Source organism: Coturnix japonica, chromosome 1 (assembly GCF_001577835.2).
Source record: "Coturnix japonica isolate 7356 chromosome 1, Coturnix japonica 2.1, whole genome shotgun sequence".
In the NCBI taxonomy this organism is placed as follows: domain Eukaryota; kingdom Metazoa; phylum Chordata; class Aves; order Galliformes; family Phasianidae; genus Coturnix; species Coturnix japonica.
The window spans coordinates 17,940,134-17,961,795 of record NC_029516.1 but is presented as its reverse complement, the minus strand read 5'-3'; the positions used below and the strand labels follow the sequence as shown (position 1 = coordinate 17,961,795).

Here is a 21,662-nt window from a genome sequence, read left to right as displayed (position 1 = left end):
GTCTAGGTAAATCTGCACAGATCAGGATGATTAATGTTTCCTGCCACAGTGAAAGAACTTCACATATCTTAGAAGTTGCTATGAAAACTAGTTTAAGGGAAATCTGACAGTTCAGATTATTGTAATACAGGTTGTTACTAGAACTTTCCATTCTAGATGGGAGAGTCAGCTTAACAGCATCACTTGTCGTAAAATTTACCCTTTTCAGGTAAACAAACTTCTGTCATCAGAAAGTAGCAGAATGTGACTTCCATTATTTGATGCTTTCCAAAACAAATACTTGTTAAAAAACAGCTGAAAAGTACGTATCTGTTACAAATGTGGATGCTGCTCAATTAGAACAAACATTTACAGAATTACCTCATTCTCCTGCTGGGAACACTGCTCAAGGCCATCATCAACTCCATGATACTCAGTGATATTCTGGGTCTTGACAGTTTGCGGTGACTGTAACAGAAGCTTTTCCGGAAATAACACTTCAAGTTCAGAAGAGAAAGCAGAAAAAATTGAGAGCCGCTGAAACACACATTTTGCTGATATATCATCGTGCTGTTTTTATAACTGGTTTATAATCCTAACACAAAAGTGGGAAAGATCTGTGCAGAGATCACATGGACCATTCTGCTCAACCACAGAACAGGGTATCTGTGCTTTTTTGTTAAGTTCTGAGATAACACAAAATACTGCCATTTCACATACCCCTGTTACATGTGTGATTTATACAGTTCTTATCAGTTCAAGCTATTTACAAAAATTTGTTTCCATTCATATTCCTTTTGATGACCAGTCAGACTCCCCCCTCTAAATTTAGAGAGCTGCTTTTCAATTAAACGAACAGAAAACTCCTGTAAAAACAGACTGTAATGCATCCATCTCAGTATGCCTTCATGTGAAAGCAATATAGAACAGTAGACTCCCTGCAACCCTCTCCAGACAGCTTAAGTCAACTGAAGTGTACCTTTTTCACCCAGATGCTTAGCTTGCTCAACTGCCAGCTGGCACCGCCTGCTAGGAATCCTGTTATAACAGCAGATCAACAGTTTGTGGATTAAAGTAAAATCCCAGATTTTCATAAACTACAGAAGCATTACAGTAACCAGTACATTTTCTATGCAGCAGTGCTTAGAAAAATAGTTTTGCACAGAAATACTACAGTGTACTTATTGGAAAATATACTGTAGACATGTCAATCAACAGCCCTGCTATGAGTGTTAACACACCTCTAGCCCTGCAGAGAGAAAGATGACCTTTTGTTTCAGGGTCGGATAGTCTTTCACATAAATGGAAGACCTATATACAAATAATATGCCACAAATAAAGCATGAGTAGTTAACATCAGCAATTTACAAACAGTCCTGAAGTCATAATGGTATCATTTCTTCTTCAGAAAAAAAAAACCAAACAAAAAACCAACAACTCACAAAGAATCACAGTTCATACAACAAAAAAAGAACTGCAGGCAACTCCAGTAACTGCTTCAGTGCCAGGTGGTGGAATAATCACTTTCACATAAAAACAGAGATACAAACCAAGAGTGCTTTGTACATAGTGACTACCATTGCAGCCTTTTACCAAGGAGGAAAGTGGGAAAGAGGTGAAAGATTTGGCTCTTAAGATCCTAATTGTACCCTTCCTGTAACTACCAAAACCACCAAGGGACAGTGTCATGTGTTTTTAAAAGTTATTTGCTAGAGGAATCATGCAACTTGTAGCTCATCAATGCAGCTTTGTGGAAGTCTATAAAAATACCTGCAGTGAACAAATTCCACATCCATGGGTTCTGAGTTGTAAGCCCGTTCAAAATCAGCGTTACATTTAAGAGTAACATCTTCATCGCATATCTGTGGGGAAAAAAACCAAACATCAGTTTATTGATGAAGAATTTAGCAATTTATACACGCAAAAGCATATTTGAAATTACTGGTAAACACCTCAGCCATTGAGATTTACTAACAACCAATATATTATGGTTCCAGATTATGTTACAAGTGCTTTCAGGGCAGGTAATGATCATAATCTAGAAAAAAGAAAGTCCTTGGAAAAACTAAATTCACAATAAAAATAAATCACTTAGTAGATTAAAAAAAATATTTAGCTGCCTCAAAACAGGTTAAGCCAGTCTGTAATTGCATTAATTGCCAGCTTCCCCTTTGAATCCTGTGGATTACAGAAGACAACAGAAGACAAACCTTACTTACCTCAGTAACATAGGCAATGTACTCTATTATATGCTCAGAGTAGACCTGACTTTTCAGTATCACCTTATCACCTAATAAATAAAATTAAAAGACAACACAGTGTTACAAGACATAGAAATAAAGTACTGCAGTGAGAGTTTTACTTTCTGTGTTGCATAGTTAAGATTTGCATGATAACACATCCTACAGCAAACTTGCTGTTTCCAGGAGTATCACATCAGGCACTAGTTCTGAACAGCTAAATACAACTATATGTTACATTCTAAAAGGCATCAAAGATTGATGCCATCAGGCTTTCGACATCTCCTCTGATCAGTACCTGCATACCATAGTACTAGATATTAATGACTTTTTGGTTTTGATATACCTATTGCTTTTTACATCTCACCGCGTTGCAGTTTTTATTTTTGTGGAAAAAAACATCCCTTTTTTTACATGAGAAGCCTGGAAATAACAGATCGCTTGTAACGGCAGACATACATAACACTTCTTCAGACAGCAGCCACAGCATGACTGTGAGACACAAGCAGTGCAGTTCACCTGTCTAGTAGATAAATGATTTCGTGTTCAAACTTGTTAAAGACCTCAAGTAAGTGACAATGCAACTGAGTTGGTATTGCAGTGAAAATTCTCAGTGTGGTATTCAGCTTTATCTTACATTAATCATTACCCACAATCAGGTGAGGTCTGCCTTCTTCCACTCCTGGCACCTCCAACACTAACAAATTCCCGTTCCTTTTCAAAGTAACCCCACACATGTCAAAATTTCTTATTTCCATTTCCTGATGGATCTCTTCAAGCCACAAGAGAGTAGAAAACTTTGCTTCATAATTTTCCAGATTAAGATTCTGAAAGAAAAATAGTATACATTACATTAGTAATCTCTACACTGAAATACATTAATCCCATCAATCTTTATTGTACTAAACATATCTAAAATTAGACTGCACAGCAACCAGGTTGCACCAAATAGGTGCATACGCACAGCATTTAGATAAATGAATCCTTTAAACTCCTGTAACAGACAACACAGAATCTGTATAGTCCTTGGACCTAAGATACAGAAGCCAGTCAGCTAAAGAAGTAATTATGCCTTGCCTAACTACAATGGCAGTTTCAACACCTGAATTCAGGGGCAGTTTCGAAACAGAATTCTACTGCTCACCAATGCCAGAAAGCATAAAAAGAAATCTTTGTACACTGCACATAGACAGAGTCATATCAGCCTGCCCTGTTTGATTATTACACAGCTTATGACAAGCTGAAAGAACCTGAATTTTCACCTTCAGAGCTTAATACATCTCTCTGAAGAGGTTTCTCCAGCAGCCCCAAACTCTAAACAACGACCAACACCAAAGAATGCTTTCACTTAGAATCCATTCTCACTTATATGCAAGTCTAATCAGCAGTGCTGATCTTTTGCCACCTTCTGCAATATCCCTCCCCAGCATCAACAGCTTCATCAATCTTGCACGCTTAGCATTTTCCATTCTTGCAAAGCTTGGATTCTGTGACTGACCCAAACCCATAAAAATTAAAGGATACGGAGAACAGTCTTAGTCTACTTGCTAACAGTATCACAACATCTTCTATTATACTAAGGGCTACAATTTTTTTGCCAAATAAAGGCCAGTCTGAAAAGACATAATATTTATTTTCTTATACAGATCTGTAGTTGCATACCTCTGCTAGGAGAGGCTGAAAGCTCAGAATATCTAACTTCTGCTCCACGCATCTTCTTAACGCGTTCGGTATGGTATAATGTGGGAGGAAGCTTGGAAACTTTCTAGTAATTCTAAAACAGAAACATATACTGTATCATTAATTTTAATAAATCCAATGATTGCTTCAAAATTACCACTGTAAGTTTGCTATTCTGACATGAAAGGTAAGTGTGCCTACTACTGATTATACAACAACACTATGATCTTCTTTGGTTATATTTTTATAATTAAGCAAATAGTGCAACTCGATACTTAGAAAATTATTTGCAAAAAGCAAAGTTCTAAATGAAAGATGAACATCTACAAATTGATCTGACAGAGGTACCAACTGCTTGAGGATTTAAGAAGTCAACTCCAAACGTGATTAAGACAGACAGAAAGTCTGAAATAACCGTCACTTGTAGGACACAGCTGCAGAGTAATATGAACTGCATTCGTACATATGTAGTAGAGTGTTTCTGTCTGAACAGATTACAAGGAATCAAGCAGTTCATTACTAAAAAAACCCTTCTGTCAGTAAAGTCTGAGATTAACATGCTTATAACACTTATGAAAACATGCACAAACTCTTTCAGTTTCACATTTAGCAATACGTATTATTCTAATACTATATACAACAGTATTAGACAAGTACTATTCTTCTTTTCATTTCACCATACCTTCTGTATTTAGGGGCAATCACTGTTGTCTTCTTTAGCTGAGGTACTGAAGTAATGCCAACCTTTCTTGCAGAAAATGGTTCTACAGGTGCTATTAGTAATTCTGCCTCATTTGTTACAGTAGTTTCAATACACCGTCCGATGGTAAAATCAGAAAATCCGAGCAACAAGAGCTCTTTACTGTATCCAGGATTTCTTCAAATAAGAAAAAGTTATGTACTTAAAATCATTGTGTACGTATTTTGTTTTTCCTGGTCATAAGTACTATTTCTTTTCCCCAATGAAAAGGTAGTTCTCATGCCAACTCAGTAGCAATATGAGAGCTGCTAACTTGGGGCAATTCCCTACTTCACTTCCTTTCCGTAACTCAGTCCAAGTATCACCTTGTATATTGAAAAAATAAAGAACTTAAGACCTCTGTTTCATCAAAAGTTTGGCTAAAGAGCAAAATCCCTCTGCTTAACCATATACAGAACAAGACGACAGGAGTATCACTGGATCTGAACAAGATGACACAAACATTTCCCTCAGAGGAACCTACAGAGTATCCCTTCTGTGTACACGGCAGCTTTACTTTGTCTTGCTTAAAGGGACTCAGAACTGTCTTAGCTGCGAACACATCAAGTGGAAAAAGCAGGAAAGATCCCTTATCTTCTTAAAAACAGTACTTTGTATGTGTAAGTGGAGCTGGGAACGACTGATTTAAAAAACAAACGAACAACAAAAAACAAAACAACACCAAAACAGAGGGAATGGTTCTTTCAGATCCAGCTCTAAGGAGTTTAAGACCAAAGTTCCTGATGCACGTGCTCCAAAACACCTTAATGTGCTCTTCCTAGCACTGTCCAGAGCCAGATTCTCTGACTGGCACCAATGACACAGTTCAATACTGTTAATGTGTGTTTGAAACAGGAGCATCCCAGAAGGATTTCAGCTTGCTTTTGCTTTGGCAGAAGTACCCCTTTTTCATGCCAGCTCATGCTACCTATTCAGGCTAAAGCTGTGGCCTGTTTTCGCTCTGATACGCACTCAGTGCAGACAATGAACGGTGCAGATTCATGGCCTAGAATTTCAGCCTCTGTGGTCTTTCAAAGCAGCCAGCAAACATTTATTACCTTCATGCTGCTCTCTCCCACGGAGGGTTGTGCAAACTGTTCCGTGTTATTAGAAGATTCTCAGGTTTTGTGGCATTTACAGTGAAATACAACTTGCTCTTTCTATGCATGCCCTTCTCCATAAGGGCAGGGCGTACTCTCAGGTTACTTTTCAAACAACAGCAAAATCATCCTCCCATGAAAATTCCTCCCCCCGCCACATCATTTAAAGTGGTAACAAAAGTAGTCTGCAAGTTAATGCGCTGTTACTTCAATGAGGGTGACAAAGAAATCTGCAAACCTCCATGAATTACTGCTTTAAGGCAGAAAGCCTTTTTTCTCCGGCACAGATAACCTGCATCTAATGTCACTGACTAGGAAAGTTTGAGACTGTGATATACAACAATGCGAATACGATTTCAGAGTACTTAGAAGATGTGAAGGAAACACATCAGACAAAACACACAAATCTCCTACAAATGTTAGCTCTAGTGCTCACAGAATTACTGACTACCAGATGAGAATACAACTAATTGGAAGAGTTACCTTCACTTTACCGCCTCTGTCCATAAAGTATCTAGTCCTACTATATTTCATCATTAACTACTAACTTTCCATTTGACAAAAGTCACAACTAAGTGCTGAAATGCTAACTTCTTCCAATCTCTGGTACAGACGTCTAAATCCTCTGCTAATGCATACTGGCTTACTTTACAGCAGAAACATTCTATGATCAGGTGACTCATCTAGTGGATGAGAGAAAGACTGTGGATGTAATGCACCTATACTTTACAGTTGAAGGCTTTATGGCCTCTTACAGTATTCTCCTGGAGAAGCTGGCAGCCCATGGCTTGTACAGCTGTAATCTTTGTTCAGTAAAAAACTGGCTGGATGGCCAGGCCCAGACAGCAGAGATGAATGGAGTTAAATGCAGCTGGCAAAGGGTCAACTGTGGTGTTTCTCAGGGCATGAGCATTAGGGCCAGCCCTGTATAATATCTTTACTGATGATCTGGATGAGGGGATTGAGTGCACCCTCAGTAAATTTGCTAATGTTACCAAGCTGGGTGGAACTGTTCATCTGCCTGGGGTTAGGAAGCCCATACAGAGGGATCTGCATAGGCTAGACCAGCAGGCTGAGGCAACTATATATTGTTCAACAATACAAAGTTCAGGGTCCTATACTTTGGTCACAACAACACTACACAATGCTATAAGCTTGGGGCAGAGTGGCTGACAAGTAGCATAGAGGAAAAGTATTTGCGGGTGTTATTTGACAGACAGCTCAACATGAGCCAGCAGTATGCCTAAGTGGCCAAGAAGGATGATGTACAAGAAACAGCCTAGTCAGCACGAGCAGGAAGGTGAACATCCCTCAGTACTTGTAACTGATGAGGTTATACCTTGAGAACTGTGCTCATTTTTGGACCCCTTACTATAAGAAAGACACTGAGGCCTCTCTACAGCCTCAAAGGCGAGGTGGAGGTTGGCCCCTTCTCAGTTAATTATGATGAGTGGTAACAGTCTTCAGTTGTGCCAGAGGAGGTTCAGTTTTAGGATGAATTTCTTACCAGAAAGCAGTTGGGCACTGGAACAGGCTGCCTGGGGAGGTGGTGGAGTCACCGCCCCTGAAGTTCAAGAAATTGGCAGATGTCACACTGAGCGACATGGTTTTAGTGGGCATGGTGGTGATAAGCTGATGGTTGGACTGGATGATCTCAGAATCATTAAGATTGGCAACTACCACTACGATCTTTTTCTGTTATATCAATCAGTACAAAGAAATACTTACACAGCCGTGCATGTGATCACAATGAATGTTTTTCCACCTGGTGGTATGACAATTTCTTCAGTTATATCAGTGCCATCTCCTGTTTGCTGCACATCTTCTCTTTGCTCTTCTTCTCCATCACACAGATTTTCATCTTTAACCAAGGAAAAGTTTTCTTTTGTCTCTGATAAGTTTAATTCCTGAGGATTCACTCCTGCAGAAAACAGATTATAATAAATTCTATTGTCAGAATTGTTATAGCTAGCATTGACAAGCCTTTTCAAACAAAAGTATAGGTCTTCTGTGGAGTCTGTGTTTGACTGTACCTGAAATAACTCCATTCTTCATAATGGAAGTATTAGTCAATGACTCAGATGTTGCTCCACAGGGATTCACTGCAGCTTTTGCAACGCTTTCTTGATTTATTGGAGAAGATGACAAATTTGCTGCTGGACTGTTCCAGTATTTTTGAGAAATCCGAAAACTAAATTGCTTGTCTTGCACCCATCCAGCTAATCTGCAGCTGATTAAGGACTGTGGTACACTCCCTTTATTCCTAGAAGTAGTTATGAGATTAATCACATAATTAAACTCACTGTTAGCATCAATAACGGGAACTTTAATCGTACATAAAATCATAATGGTTCATGGGGTTAATTCACCATTATTTTACAACCAGAAATTGCTCTGCTTCTTCTAGTTCACAAGGACTAGAATTCTGCTAGATGTTAGTACTTCTAGGTCATATAAAGTACCATATGACAAACAGCAAAAGAACCAGCAATGTGCATATGGAAATGCTGTCTATAAACTGTAAGTAACAGTAAACCCAGTCACAACAAACAGAACATTCAGTTCTGACTCCATTTGAGCATCCATACCCAAAAGATTAGGATTTAAGAGACTTATGGTTGACAAGTCCCAGAGAACTTTCTGAAAATGGCAGACTCTTTAAAGAGACTATCCTGATGTCATTGAATCTAACAAGAAAACTCCAAAATGACTGGGTTATCTGAAGACCATAAACCACAACACTTAACAATGAAAGGCTTCCATATGAAATACAGGTTTACACAATACAGAGTAGTGGAATGGAAAAAAAGATTAGAACAAGCAGAAGGGCTTACTCTATCCAAATGATCATGCTTCTAGATTCCCCCTGCTTCATAGTTCCAAAATCAGTCATGTTTGATACCTCCAGCCCTCCTTTGTTTCTCATTAAGTCTTCATAAGGTTCATCTGTGTCATGTCCATTTGATTGAGACTGCCTGTAAGAAGACTGAATTTTATAATAGTAGTCTTGAAAGAAATAGACTTCAAAAGTATTTTTTAACTCAGCAGACTCAGAAAATATCTTTAATAACTGCCATACCAAAGAACAGTGACAATGTTTATACAGAAGCAGTTAAGAGAGTCGACCTCATCTACTTACACTTCCTAAACCTCTAGGTTACCTTTATTAGTTTAAGCAAAAAAAAACCTGAAAACAACAAACCTTTCATCAACACCACTATAAACCAGGGTAAAAATTTGAATACGAGATTAAAATGATTAAGAAGTTAGCACTTTTTTGAAGAGCTGAACCAAATGGTGACTGAAGCTACTATGGACCTTCTCAGGAGCTGAACCAGGAAACAAGAGAGACCAGGTCCTTAGCGAGAGTCCAGCTCAGCACTGGAGCTTGAAAGAGAAAATGAACAGATTGTTTAAAGATTTTTGAATATGTAAGTGCTCGGGGTACATCTTCTGCCTACTGCAACAATCTGAAAAAAGTACACTAAAGAAAAAAAAACTTTAAAAAAGCTGGAAACCAAAAAGCAACCTTTAATACTTTTGTCACACTATCATTGAAAAAAGCCTACTAGGCCAAAGTCACATACTTCTTCCTGTAGCTATCAGTGATCAGTTTTGGCTACCTGTAAAAGACTTCTTTAAAACTGTTTCTACTCCACAGCTAGAAAAGCTATTCAGTTAGTTAAAATGGCATTTCAACAAAGCTTAATAACGTCTCCAATATTTGTACACTCTGTGTACCCCTTAGTTATCTAATGCATCAAAGTAGAAAATTAACACAGCTGTTCTTTATTAGCTACATCAGAGATGACTTTCAAAGCCCATTCCTGTACCTGTATCACAGCAACTCCCACTGTGAGTATAAGCTGGGAGATATGAGGATGAAGCACTGACCTGTTGAAGAAGATGTGAAGTGTACTGGTGGACAGTAAGCTGGATATGAGCCAGCAATGTGTCCTCACAGCCCACCGTATCTCAGGATGAATCAAATGATTCATGGCCAGCAGCTCAAGAAAGGTGATCCTGCCCTTCTACTCTGCACTGGTGTAGACCTCACCTGGGGTACTGCGTCTAGATGTGGAGACCTCAGCACAGGAGAGACCTGGAGCTGTTAGTGTGTCTAGAGGAGAGCCACAAAAATAGTCCAAGGGATAGAACACCTCCCTGTGAGGACAGGCCGAGAGAACTGAGGCTCTTCAGCCTGGAAAAGGCTCCAGGAAGACCTAGAGCAGCCTTTCAGTATCTAACAAGGGATCTCTATGAAAGAAGGGAACAGATTCTTTAGCAGGGTCGTTTGTGCCAGGACAAGGGGAAATAGTTTCAAACTAAAATTTAAGACTGCACATATGAAAATTTTTATTTTCATTTCTTTATTTTTACAATAAGGGTAGTAAAGCACCAGAACAGGTTGCCCAGGGAGGTGGTGGATACCTCATCTCTGGAAACATTCAGGGTCAGACTGGATGGGGCTCTGAGCTGCAGATGCCCCATTCACTGCAGGAGAGTTGAACTACACTATCTTCAAAGATCCCTTAAAAAACGCAGAGATGGAATGAAATAAATTATCCCACAGACAATATTTACAGAGATCTGCCGTGCTCTCCTTTGGACAACCCAATTGTTTCACTGCTTATCTTCTGCCAGCAGAATCAGCCCACCAAGGTCTCGCTTGCACTGAGAATGCTAGCTTGAAATTGTGATTCCAGCTCCAGATTTCTCCTGCAGAACTACTATTGACTAGTTACTTTATATTCTGCACTTGTGTAGTGGATTACTTCACAAAATTTTGCTTCTTCCTATATTAAACTGTATTTTACTTCACACCAATTTTACTAAGGTTTCCAACAGTGTCATCCTCACTAGAAGACAATGCAGAGTAGAGAAGATGAAATAAAAGCATGAGCTTGGCATTTGCTAAACTGAGTAAAATTCAGTCCTTGCCCAGCTATATCTCTGAGCTCAACCTGTTTTACTTCTTCAGTAGGTAAAGATCTTCCACCTTCTGGAAAGGAAGGAGAAAAAGCCAGGACTAAAACGTATCACTCTCATCTTCCCAACAGACAGAAGAAAAATTAAACTGCAACTTATCTCTAGTTGTTAGCAAGTGGAAGGAGAACAAAAGAATAAACATTACCCATCCCGGTCGACTGGAGTCAAGCAGAGAGCTCTCCAAACATAAAACGACTGACTGCTCTCCACCACAACCACATTCACTAGATCATTTATACACGGTGAATATCCATAAGGAAGTCTCAGTGAATCCAACGTGAAAAATATACTCTCATCTACTGTACCAGTTCTTCCACACAAGCTGGTAATGTGAACCTGCAACAGTTTGTTATTCACTGTTACTTGGTATTATTTGCTTAAGCTAAGAGGCACAGAACCAATGCTTAGTTTTCTCTGCACCAGTTGTTTTAACAGTACAGAATAATCGAAGATCCAGAATGCATGAAAGACAAATATACAGCTCTAGCCTTGAATCATTATTTGTCTTTAGCTCTGAAAGCATAGGAAACAGAAGCACTTGATTAAGTATTAGGTCCCATGTGAGAGAGAAGGTAATTTCTCATACTCAACAAACAAGTATTATTCTATGTAGAAATTTAAGTAAAATACAATAATCCATAAAATTAATACAGGCTTTCCCAGAAGGCACAAATATTTTTGGGAAAATAAAGAAGGGATCATTACTATTTTAAAGACAAAATAGTTGGACAATTTAAATACTAACTAAAGTAATGACTGTGAAATTTATTAAGAGTCTGAAAATCCATGCATCGTTATTACAATCTGTGTAACTAAACCAATAGCATGCACCAATAGCATTCAGAATCAATAGCCAGCACATAAGTTATTCAATCTGTACTAACTAGAATATGTACACATCTTCAAAAAGCTCAATTATAAATAAACTACAATCATTACAATCCCCTGTGGAGTTGATAGCTTTTAATTTACTGTGCTACATACGTTCTATCAATACTAGCAACTCTAGAAGTACCCACAAAACCCACCACTTCACACAATTCCTCTTATAAGAATAAATTTACAGTAAATTTACCTTGTCCACTCGCTTGTATCTCAAAGGCTTCACAGCAACTGCTTTACTGCTCCACGTTCCCGGATTAATGAAATACTTTGCTTGCACACAGTCACCCACGCAAGGTTTAAAACCTACATAAAGTAGAACATTTCTCAAGTCCAATTGCTATCTATTACATTTACAGTATTCCCAAGCAGAACTTGTTTAAGTTCAATAATGAGACTAGCCAAGACAATGTGCTATTCAGATTCACTGACTGTGAGATTTTCTTTTCAGCTCTTCCTGTTTCCAGTAGGTTCTGACAAACTCCTTAATTGATACCAGTGGAAAGTACATTTGTGTACACCAAGACAGCTTGTAAATTACACTCTATGAAAATGAACAGGCAGCTTCCTTTGTGCAAATCCCTTTTATTTGTTTCACTACATACACTTGCACTCAGCTAAAACTTCCCTGGGATGTGGATCACATGCTTACCAGATTAACTGAAATTAAGAAAGAAAAACAAGAAATCTCCTACATACCTTCACAGACATCTTCCATTGTGAAAAGAGTATTATGACTAATATAGCCACCATCCTTAAAGAGAGAGGTGATATTACCAACTAATGTTTTCATATGTAGTTCAGAAGCATAGCAAGCAGTACTGTAGTTTTCCCATGTATTCTGGACTGCATCTACCTGTTTTTACCATAAAACAAAAAAAAAATTCAGAGATGACACTTACAAACATGTATATTTAAAACAGCTGATATAAGTCTTAGAATTCTAACTGCTGCTGGATGTCAGTCTCCTTACCAGACCATTATGTGCTCACAGTAGTTGTTCATTTTTGTATATATGTTAAAAAAAAACCACCACACAGTAGTAAACAGCAAGTACCTTCCCCTTTAAGAGTCTGCTGTATTATGCTTCAGTGGCTGTCAATGCTATAATTACAGATGGATCTGTGGAATCTTTTTGATGCTTCTCTTGTTTAAGGCTACTGGAAGTTTTCTTAATATTATATTGACAACAAAAACTGTATCTTCATACCTGCAACTACATCATATACAAGCTGAACTAGAACATCACTATTACAGAAAGCTTATTAATACATTGTGCACTTTGCTCTCTCAATCATTCTTTAATTACTGAAAGTTGAAAAAACCAAACATCTTCTTTTTAAGTGCTCTCCCTATTACCATCTCATACTTAAGTAGGCCTTTGCAGAGACCAGACCACAAACTATCAATGTATACAACCCCTTTGTTCACCTAATTGTGTTGGGGCAAGGATAACCGCACCTCTGGTTGTGCTTACTCCAGAAGCCCACTAACAGTTCTTAGAAGGTAAGTTCTCTTCCTTGCCACTGAAGTGCCAACAGTGCTACAGGAGTCCCTGCTCTACAGTTCAAACACTTGCTCTTCAGAGTTTCTTTGCTCTCTGCAAGGACTGGTAGAAGCATTAACAACAATACCACTGGATAGAAGCACTAAAGTTCAGCAAGATCTGCTGACTCCAGATGGTATGTAGTAAAACTGCACTGCACAAGAAAGGAGACATCAAATTCTTTTATGAGGCTAATGAGCATCAGGAAGAAGGAAAGCACAAAGAACACACACAAGGCATGTCTGCAGTGATTAAACAAACTCAACAAAATGCCTAGAGACAACCTTTTCAATGAATAATATATATATAGTACAAGCATACAAGCCAGAGCTTTAAGTTAACACAGTCAATATTCTTTTTAAGACAGTGTTCCATAAAAAACTTAATTCAGAAAGCAAGTGTCCACAAATTCACAACCAAAATAAGCTGAGCAGAAAACTAGAATAACACTCGTAAGTAAAACAATAAAAATAACTGAATGGAAAAGAGAACAAAAATAGCTGCAGTATTTTCATTTCTACAGGAAGATCAGAAACTCTGAAAGTATTTTCTTAACATATAATGTAAAAAGGAGTAACAGTGATAAAGGAATCTATACTATGCTGTCCTCCTCTTAAAGATCGGCATTTATGCACAGACAGAAAACACAGCCCTACACCCACACTTTTCACAAACATTACAAGTAATTTTACACTGATTAAATGCTACCCATAACATTACAAAGCAAGAATAAATAGTTCTAATATTACTTGATTATTCTTGATCTTAATGCAGATACTGGTATATCACCTCAAAACAAAAACCAGTCATGGAAGCTCCCTGAGTTAGCTCTTCTTTCAATGGTGGCTTGCTCAGCAAAGGAATGGACAAAGAGTTCTATGTAAGAGAATATATAGTGTCTGTGTAAGATTTACAGTGAGTCTGCAGGAGGACTTATCCTTGGCCAGGAGAAGGACACCTGGCACATACCTGCCGTGGTATCATGCATAGCTGTGGAGCTAACAGTATGACCGATCCTATCTCAGTACACTCCATTGCAGCAGCTGTTACACTGTTTACTGTAAACAACACCATACTGTTTGCACAAGTGAGAGGCAGTCACAAAGCTGTTCCAGTCTGGAGTAATTACAAGTCTCAATCAGTTTATTCCCAAAAGCTTACAAAATACACTATGATATAAAAAGCCAGTACATCAAGGGAAGCAATTATCCCCATTTATTCATTATTTGTAAGAATGTATATACAATGCCGCACGCAGTTTTGTGTCAGTGTGATTACATTTGTCAGGAAGTTGTTTTCTCCTGCCTAAGGGACTAAAGAATCTTATTTCCCTATGCTCAGAAGAAGCTGTGATTGAATTGCTATTGACTGCTTCGAGCAATGCTCTCAGTGCATCTCAACTTTGTGCTGTTACCTAGAAAGTGACCCACAATTTAAATCAAGAGTTAGAACAAATTGCATTTGTTTTTGTTCAAGTATTTAGGAATATGTCTTTGGAAAAGGGACAACAGTGCTCTTCTACTGCAATTAGATATTTTACATCAGTGATTAACATACAATCTTGCAACCAAAGGTGAAAACGCATGACTTCTAGTGTAGAAAGCTTAGTATAACCATGATTACTCTAGTCCAAAAGTAATCCAAAATGCATTTCTTTTTCTAATCCAAGAAGAAAAGTTAAATCATTTTCCTTTATTTGCAAGAACTTGCAGACTACTGCATCCTTTGAAGATGGACTTTGTCTCCTTACTTATGAGATTCTACTAATAATAAAATTATATGAGAATATCCTACAAGATACTATTTCTCTTTTTAATTGCGCTTTCACTAGATTACCTTCCACGTTTCCTTTTAGACATATAGTCTGACTCTCGCTACTTTTCTTTCCTTAATCTCATTTAAGCAAAGAAGCAGCACTGTCTTCAAAAAGAAGCTGTTTCGCTGAAGAAAAACTCCCTCAAAATTCTGATCACTTTACTGCTCGCTGTTATCCGACACAGTTCTGAGAGGAAAAAGGATTTTATTTACTTTAGAAACATGAACAATTGCTGAAGTATATCCCAGATAAAAAGAGGGGAAAAAAAACAACAGAGAGAAAAATGGAAATACGCAACCTTTGAAGTCTTCCTGAAATCAAGCATTAAAAAGATGTCTCAAATTCAGATAAAAAAATAATAAGTAAATAAAAAACATCACCACAACCCGAACTCATTCTTACGAGCTACTAACATCTCAGAAATAGTTTGAGCTCATTAGACAATAGCAAAGCAGCTCTGGAGCTCCAAGTTTGCCGAAGTACCCCCATATTTCCTCAATGGACTTCACAGCTATATAAAAAAACATTTAACAACCTAAAGCCACACAGTGTAAAATGTAACTCAATTAGAAGAGAGAGGCCACACTTCCACTCAGTTTTACCAGACATAACAGTTGCTGTCAGTTCAGCCATTAGAAAAAATTTCTTGGAGGCCTGCATTTATTTTAATAAATAAAACATAGCCTCTAGGCTATTTCCATGAAGTCTCTAGAGAGGAATTTATCATGTGCAATTCATTATAGCAGCCAGAAGGTTTGGCTTCCCCATTTAACTTGGTGTTTACCCCTTGGACTGATATATTCAGATGAAAAATTATGCTTACTACTGATAAATAATGATTACCTAAATGGCCTTCAGCCAGCATTCAGCATCTCTGCATTGGTTTCCTATTCATAGGTTAAGTAGATGCAGATCTTTCCATAACACTAACAGCTACAGTGACTGATTAAATTAGTTTTAAATCCTAAGATCCTTAAATAATTACCCCTCCTTCCCCCCCAAACTTTCTGGACTATCACCCACAGTAACATGTATTTTACAGGAAGCAATTCTTCTATATGCTAAACATGCATCTGCATCCACACATTCATATTGATGGAAAGATTGTTACAGTGCATGGAGCTGTGTTATCTAGAAGTGTTCAAGCAATCAATTGCCTGTGAGACTACGGCTCACTCTTTACAAAGAGCCTCTTAGCCAAAAGGGCAGCTTTTCAAAAGCTAAGTATCATAAACAGGCAGTGATAAAATCATGGCATTTTCAGTCACATATGTGTACATAAAGGTCACACATGTAGCACATGCCTTTCAAAATAAGCATTCTTTCCTACACTTCAATTAGATGTTTTATGCAGCAACAAGGCAGCAGCACTGCATGCCCTGCACAGCACTTGTGCATATGCGGCACAAACGCTCCCACACATGGACATGAATACAAGTGGATTTCCAAGTGTTCTGTAGTCTAATGTTCTAGTTTGAACTTCAGACACCTGGAAAGTTAAAATAAATGGATCAAATCCACAGATTTTAAGGGGGGGGTCTAACCTTACTTTGGTTTGTTACAAACCCAATTGCTGCACATGCCAAGATAGTATTAACTTGCTTACATCACACAGCTGGTTATTGCTGGATGCTGCTGGCACCTTACAAAAATGCCTCAAACAAGAAGCAAAATCAGGATAAAAAAACCCAATAAATCAGGATATGTATGACATAAAAGAACGGCAGGAGGCTTCTGAAATCCCAAATCAATTCAGATTTTTTATCTCCCTAGTTTATGCGCATATTATCTGTTGATTTAGTTTAGAAAAGGTAAGTAAATAGTAATCATGAAGTTTTTAAATCTGGTAACTGGCTATTGAACTCACATTACATAACTTTTGTTAATAACTTACCACTTCCTCCTAATTGAAGCACAATGCTGAAGCCACCATGATGATTATGTTCTTTATAACAGCACAACCTCTTAAGTTCCTTAATTACAGATTCTCAATTTATAAGACTGTACTTTAACTTTGAAATCACAATCACACACAGACTGGCTCTGTATAGGCAGCTTGTGTCCACCTGGCCTCACTCATTTTAGCTTGGACTGCTGTTCAGATATCTGAGTTTGGTAGATGAAATACAGCAGTTCTCTGTTGTACTTAAAGTGAAATGCAGTTAAGCTGAGTGGATACAACCCAAGAAGATGGGCTCTGTACCACCCAGATACCAACTGCTCCTCCTGTCAGCCTTTCAAGCACCAGTCATGTTAACATACGAAAGGCCACTCAACACAGCATCTCTGTGTAAGTGCTCAGTTTTCTCAGGCACCTCTGAGTTAAGCCTGAAGCATTACAGTAGATTAAAGTTGGAAGGAATAGATAATCAAGCCTTAAGTGAGTTTACAGATGAAGTGTCAAGAAAAAAATCACAAAAATAACTCTGAAGTTTAGAAAAAGTTAATATGCAGATTTGTCACGAGCGTAATTAAATATTGACACAATTACTTCAACCTATAGTTTAGTATTTACTGCATGTAGACCGACAGTCAGTGTTGTAGGCATTAAGGAGGATTCAGGCTGTGACTTAGTACCTCCCCTGTTCAGTCCCTTACCTTGTGATGTGTCTTTGGGCGCGCATTACAAACGTACACCCAAGGGGGCATAGACAAAGTGATTAAGGTATATAAGGTGCTAATTATTCCTAATAAACGCCATTTTGTCATCTTTCTTGCTGAGTCACGGTGGCTGGTGGGGGAGAGCGGGTGAGCGGCGTTGGGGCCTGGGACAAGGGGGGTTTGGACCATGGGCGCACATGGCAACAAGTCAGAGAATGAGAACAAAAGGATAATATTCTAAAGGAACCCAAATAAAATAAAAACAAGCCCAAACTCACACATTCCCAGTAGGCTAACAGATTTGTACTGCTCAGGAGACTAAATACATATGGACTTCTAAAGTCTTGCGAGTGTGAGACCCTGAGAGACTATGGTTTATATTCATCTCTTACCTTGACAGCCCTCAAGCCATTTGATATTTTGTCCTCTTCAACAGTAGCAATAACTTCCTGTCCTACAGCCAGCGGCATATTGTTTACAACATCATGCTCCGTGAAGACTATCAGGTCATTTATCAATCCATAATCATTGCAAAATCTTGTCACCACTCCTTGAACGGTTTTTAGTTCTTTGTCACCTGCATTCACAGGAAAAGGTTTGGGGTAAGAGCAAATCACTTGTTCACAGAACCATTCAGCAAGTAATGAATGAATGCTACCAAGAGTGCTATCACTTTAATAATATAAAAAATCATTCCCTTGTCCAACTTGAATGTGAAATCATTCAGTTTGCAACTGTTGATATTTTTAAAACTTGAAGACTTACAGTGAGTTATGGTTTCAATTAATGAAAAACGCCAGTTAAGTAGAAATAATGTTTGTCTTGAAGCTGTATGAAAGAATTGCATTATGAAAAGCTTGAAATGAACACAACAGCAACAACAAAAAGAAGGAAACTGCAAGATAAACAACTTTTCTCAAAGGCTTCAGACCAACAGCTATTTGCAATATTCTCCACACTAAAAGAAACAGTTCTCAACGTTGTTTGCATAGAGAATCTAACACATCTGAGATTTCTATACTGCAGGAGGAGGCAAAGGGAATAAGCATGATGTTATACAAATCAATTATTCACAGCTGTTTATATTATAGTCAATATGCCTATAAACTAAGATGTGCTGTTCCTCTGGAAATCCATAGTTTCCAATCTTTTGAATGAGAAGTAGTATATACCTACTAATTACAGAAACTTCTACACAACACTGCACTTCACTTTCAGGCTTAAACTAACACACTTCAATCCACTTTTCACTTCTAAGGTACTATTAGCTCCGCTAACAACCAAGACTACTAGTAGGGCAGCATATTTTGCTTTCTGCGTTCATACATACACAAAAAGTACTACTAATAAGTTTCAATAAACTGTCTTTTTTTAAGACCCCTTTACATTTATCACAGTTGATGTTTATCTTACAGCTGACACAGAGCATCTACTGAAGACATTTGGGGCGCTCCACCATGTTAAGCCTCCCTACAAACTCAGACCAACCACAAGCAATTAGTATTATCTTACAATCCAAATACAGTATTACCATACATGGAAGAAAAAGCAACACATTTCTAGTGTAAAAATACATGCATATGTTTTTCAAATCGAAATACAACGCTGTGTTTAAAAGCTGTAATGCTGTATAATGTGTATGAGGCTCCACATGCAAAAAACACAGCTCTCTGTGTGGCACTGAGTTCACAGAAAGTGGCTTAGAAACAAACATTCCAGTGGGAGCTCATGTAAAAACCCTCAGAGCACGATGATGTCGCACTTGAGAACACACAGCAGGACGGGCACATGATGGACTGCACTTGTACAATTATGTGGTGCAGTGAACAGCACTTACATCCCAAACTAAGTTTAAGCTACCTGAGTAAGAAGGAAAACTTTTAAAACATCGTTTCATTGCTTGTCCTAGGCTTAAACAGAAGCGTCTCCTGGTTTCTCATGTGTCTAATTGTGCAGCTGCTCCTCCCTCATGCACGAGGTCTCTGTGTAACTCAGAATCACAGAATGACCCGGGTTGGAAGGGACCTCAAGGATCATGTAGTTCCAACCCCCCTGCCTGGCAGGGCCACCAAACATACACCTTTACTAGATCAGGTTGCCCAGGGCCCTGTCCAACCTGGTCTTGAACACCTCCAAGGACGGGGCATCCACAACCTCCCTGGGCAGCCTGTTCCAGGGCCTAACCACTCTCCTAGTAAAGAACTTCCCCCTAACATCCAACCTAAATCTTCCCTCTTTTAACTTAAAACCATTTCCCCTAGTCCTGCTATTATTATTACTCCACTAAAAGCATCCTGAACACACACCATTCTGAAGCCTCCAAACATCGAGGTTATGCTGTCACCTCCATTCAACAACAAGCCTTCACACCCCGCTCTGTGCCCTCACCACAGCCCAACTAGCTCTGGCGATGCCGTGTGAAGCAGCTGCCGGGCACATCACTACGAGGCTGGGAGCCTACAAGCCGCCCCTCTCCCCGTCCTTCCCTTCCTGAAGCAGGCTGCTCCCAGACCAGCCCCTTCACCGGGGACAGGACCACCGCGACCCTCAGGGCCCCAGCCTGGTGCGAGCTCCAAACCCAGCTGCACAATCAAAGCGGAACTTCTCGCACCTCCTTCTTCCCGGCCATCCGCTGGTCTCCAGAAGTAGGAGACGACCTTGGAGATCAGGCCGAGCATCGCGCACAGCGGCACCACGCCGAGCACACCGCCTGCCACCGCTCCCACTGCACTGAAGCGGCCCGCCGCGCCGCCGGCCAATCACGGCGCTGGCTCGGCGTCACGTGATGGACGATTCGGCCGTGGCCGCCGGCTGTGTGCGGGAGCGGGGCCGTGACTCCTCAGTGTGCTCGTGTTGTGCCTGAGGGTGATAGTAATAATAGTAATAGTCTCGTGTGGGTTGGAAGGGACCTTAGAGATCATCGAGTCCAACCCCCGGGATTCGAGCCTCTGTGCTGCAGAGCGGCACTTCTACCGCTTGCGCCACAGGGGGGATTCGAACCCCAGCTCTGCTGTTGTAAGGCGGCATTCTTACCACTTGCGCCACCGGGGCACACACACCGGGGTGTTAAGGCGGAGCCTGATGTGGGAGGGCACATGCATGCACGCGATTCTATGATGACTCTGATTTCTGATCTGGAGCACAGGCCTTACGAGGAGCGGCTGAGGGAGCTGGGATTGTTCAGTCTGGAGAAGAGGAGGCTCAGGGGAGACCTTATTGCTCTCTATAACTTCCTGAAGGGAGGTTGTAGTGAGCTGGGGGTTGGCCTCTCCTCTCATGTAATCAGTGATAGAAGTAGAGGGAATGGTTTTAAGCTGCGCCAGGGGAGATTCAGGCTGGACATTAGGAAGTATTGCTTCTTGGGAAGGGTAGTCAGGCATTGGAATGCACTGCCCAGGGAGGTGGTGGAGTCACCGACCATGGAAGTGTTCAAGAAACGTTTGGATGTGGTGTTGAGGAATATGATTTTGCTAGGAAGTATTGGTAATGGTTGGACTAGATGATCTTGTAGGTCTTTTCCAACCTTGATAATTCTGTGATTCTGTGATTTCAATGAATCATGCTGAGTTACTGTAATAACAGCACAAGCGTGTTTCAAAGCAATGGAAAGAACTTTAGAACGTTACACATTTTATAAGCAGCAAAACCAAAGAATTTGGTCTCCTTCCTTCTTATACCCCCCTTCAGATGCTGAAAGGCTGCTCTCATGTCTCCCTGCAGCCTTCAGGCTGAACAGCCCCATCTCTCTCAGCCTGTCCTCATAGGAGACGTGTTCCATCCCTTGGATCACTTCTGTGTCCCTCCTCTGGGCACACTCCAACAGGCCCATGTCTCTCCTGTATGGAGGACCCCACATCTGGATGCAGTGCTCCAGGTGAGGCTTCACCAGCACAGAGCAGAAGGGCAGGATCTGCTCCCTTGTTCTACTGTCCACATGCCTATTGCTGCAGCCCAGGATACCTTTGGCTTTCTGGGCTGTGAATGGACGTTGCCGGTCTGTTTGCCATCTCTCCTCTCACAGTGTGCTTTAGGTATTTGGTGTAAGCTCCTTTAAATTTAACAGAGGGCATTTTACAAGCGAGTTTCTGAG

General features: G+C 39.8%; 1 protein-coding gene across 2 annotated transcripts in view; it reads right to left on the bottom strand.

Annotated features, from left to right (window-relative positions):
• MOV10L1 (Mov10 like RISC complex RNA helicase 1) overlaps window positions 1–20,311 on the bottom strand; it is a 32,094-nt gene extending 11,783 nt beyond the window's left edge. For both annotated transcript variants that reach the window (XM_015852378.2, XM_015852386.2), the window contains exons 1-15: window positions 20,184–20,311; window positions 17,965–18,149; window positions 12,309–12,465; window positions 11,803–11,915; window positions 10,873–11,063; window positions 8,573–8,713; window positions 7,772–8,001; window positions 7,467–7,659; window positions 4,582–4,776; window positions 3,882–3,993; window positions 2,869–3,046; window positions 2,199–2,269; window positions 1,750–1,841; window positions 959–1,017; window positions 361–476 (exon numbers count right to left, since the gene is read on the bottom strand). In XM_015852378.2, the coding sequence (XP_015707864.1) occupies window positions 361–476; window positions 959–1,017; window positions 1,750–1,841; window positions 2,199–2,269; window positions 2,869–3,046; window positions 3,882–3,993; window positions 4,582–4,776; window positions 7,467–7,659; window positions 7,772–8,001; window positions 8,573–8,713; window positions 10,873–11,063; window positions 11,803–11,915; window positions 12,309–12,465; window positions 17,965–18,149; window positions 20,184–20,250 (2,100 nt within the window). In that variant the 5' untranslated portion in view covers window positions 20,251–20,311. The remainder of the gene's footprint in view (window positions 1–360; window positions 477–958; window positions 1,018–1,749; window positions 1,842–2,198; window positions 2,270–2,868; window positions 3,047–3,881; window positions 3,994–4,581; window positions 4,777–7,466; window positions 7,660–7,771; window positions 8,002–8,572; window positions 8,714–10,872; window positions 11,064–11,802; window positions 11,916–12,308; window positions 12,466–17,964; window positions 18,150–20,183) is intronic.
• Between the last annotated feature and the right edge of the window lie 1,351 nt (window positions 20,312–21,662).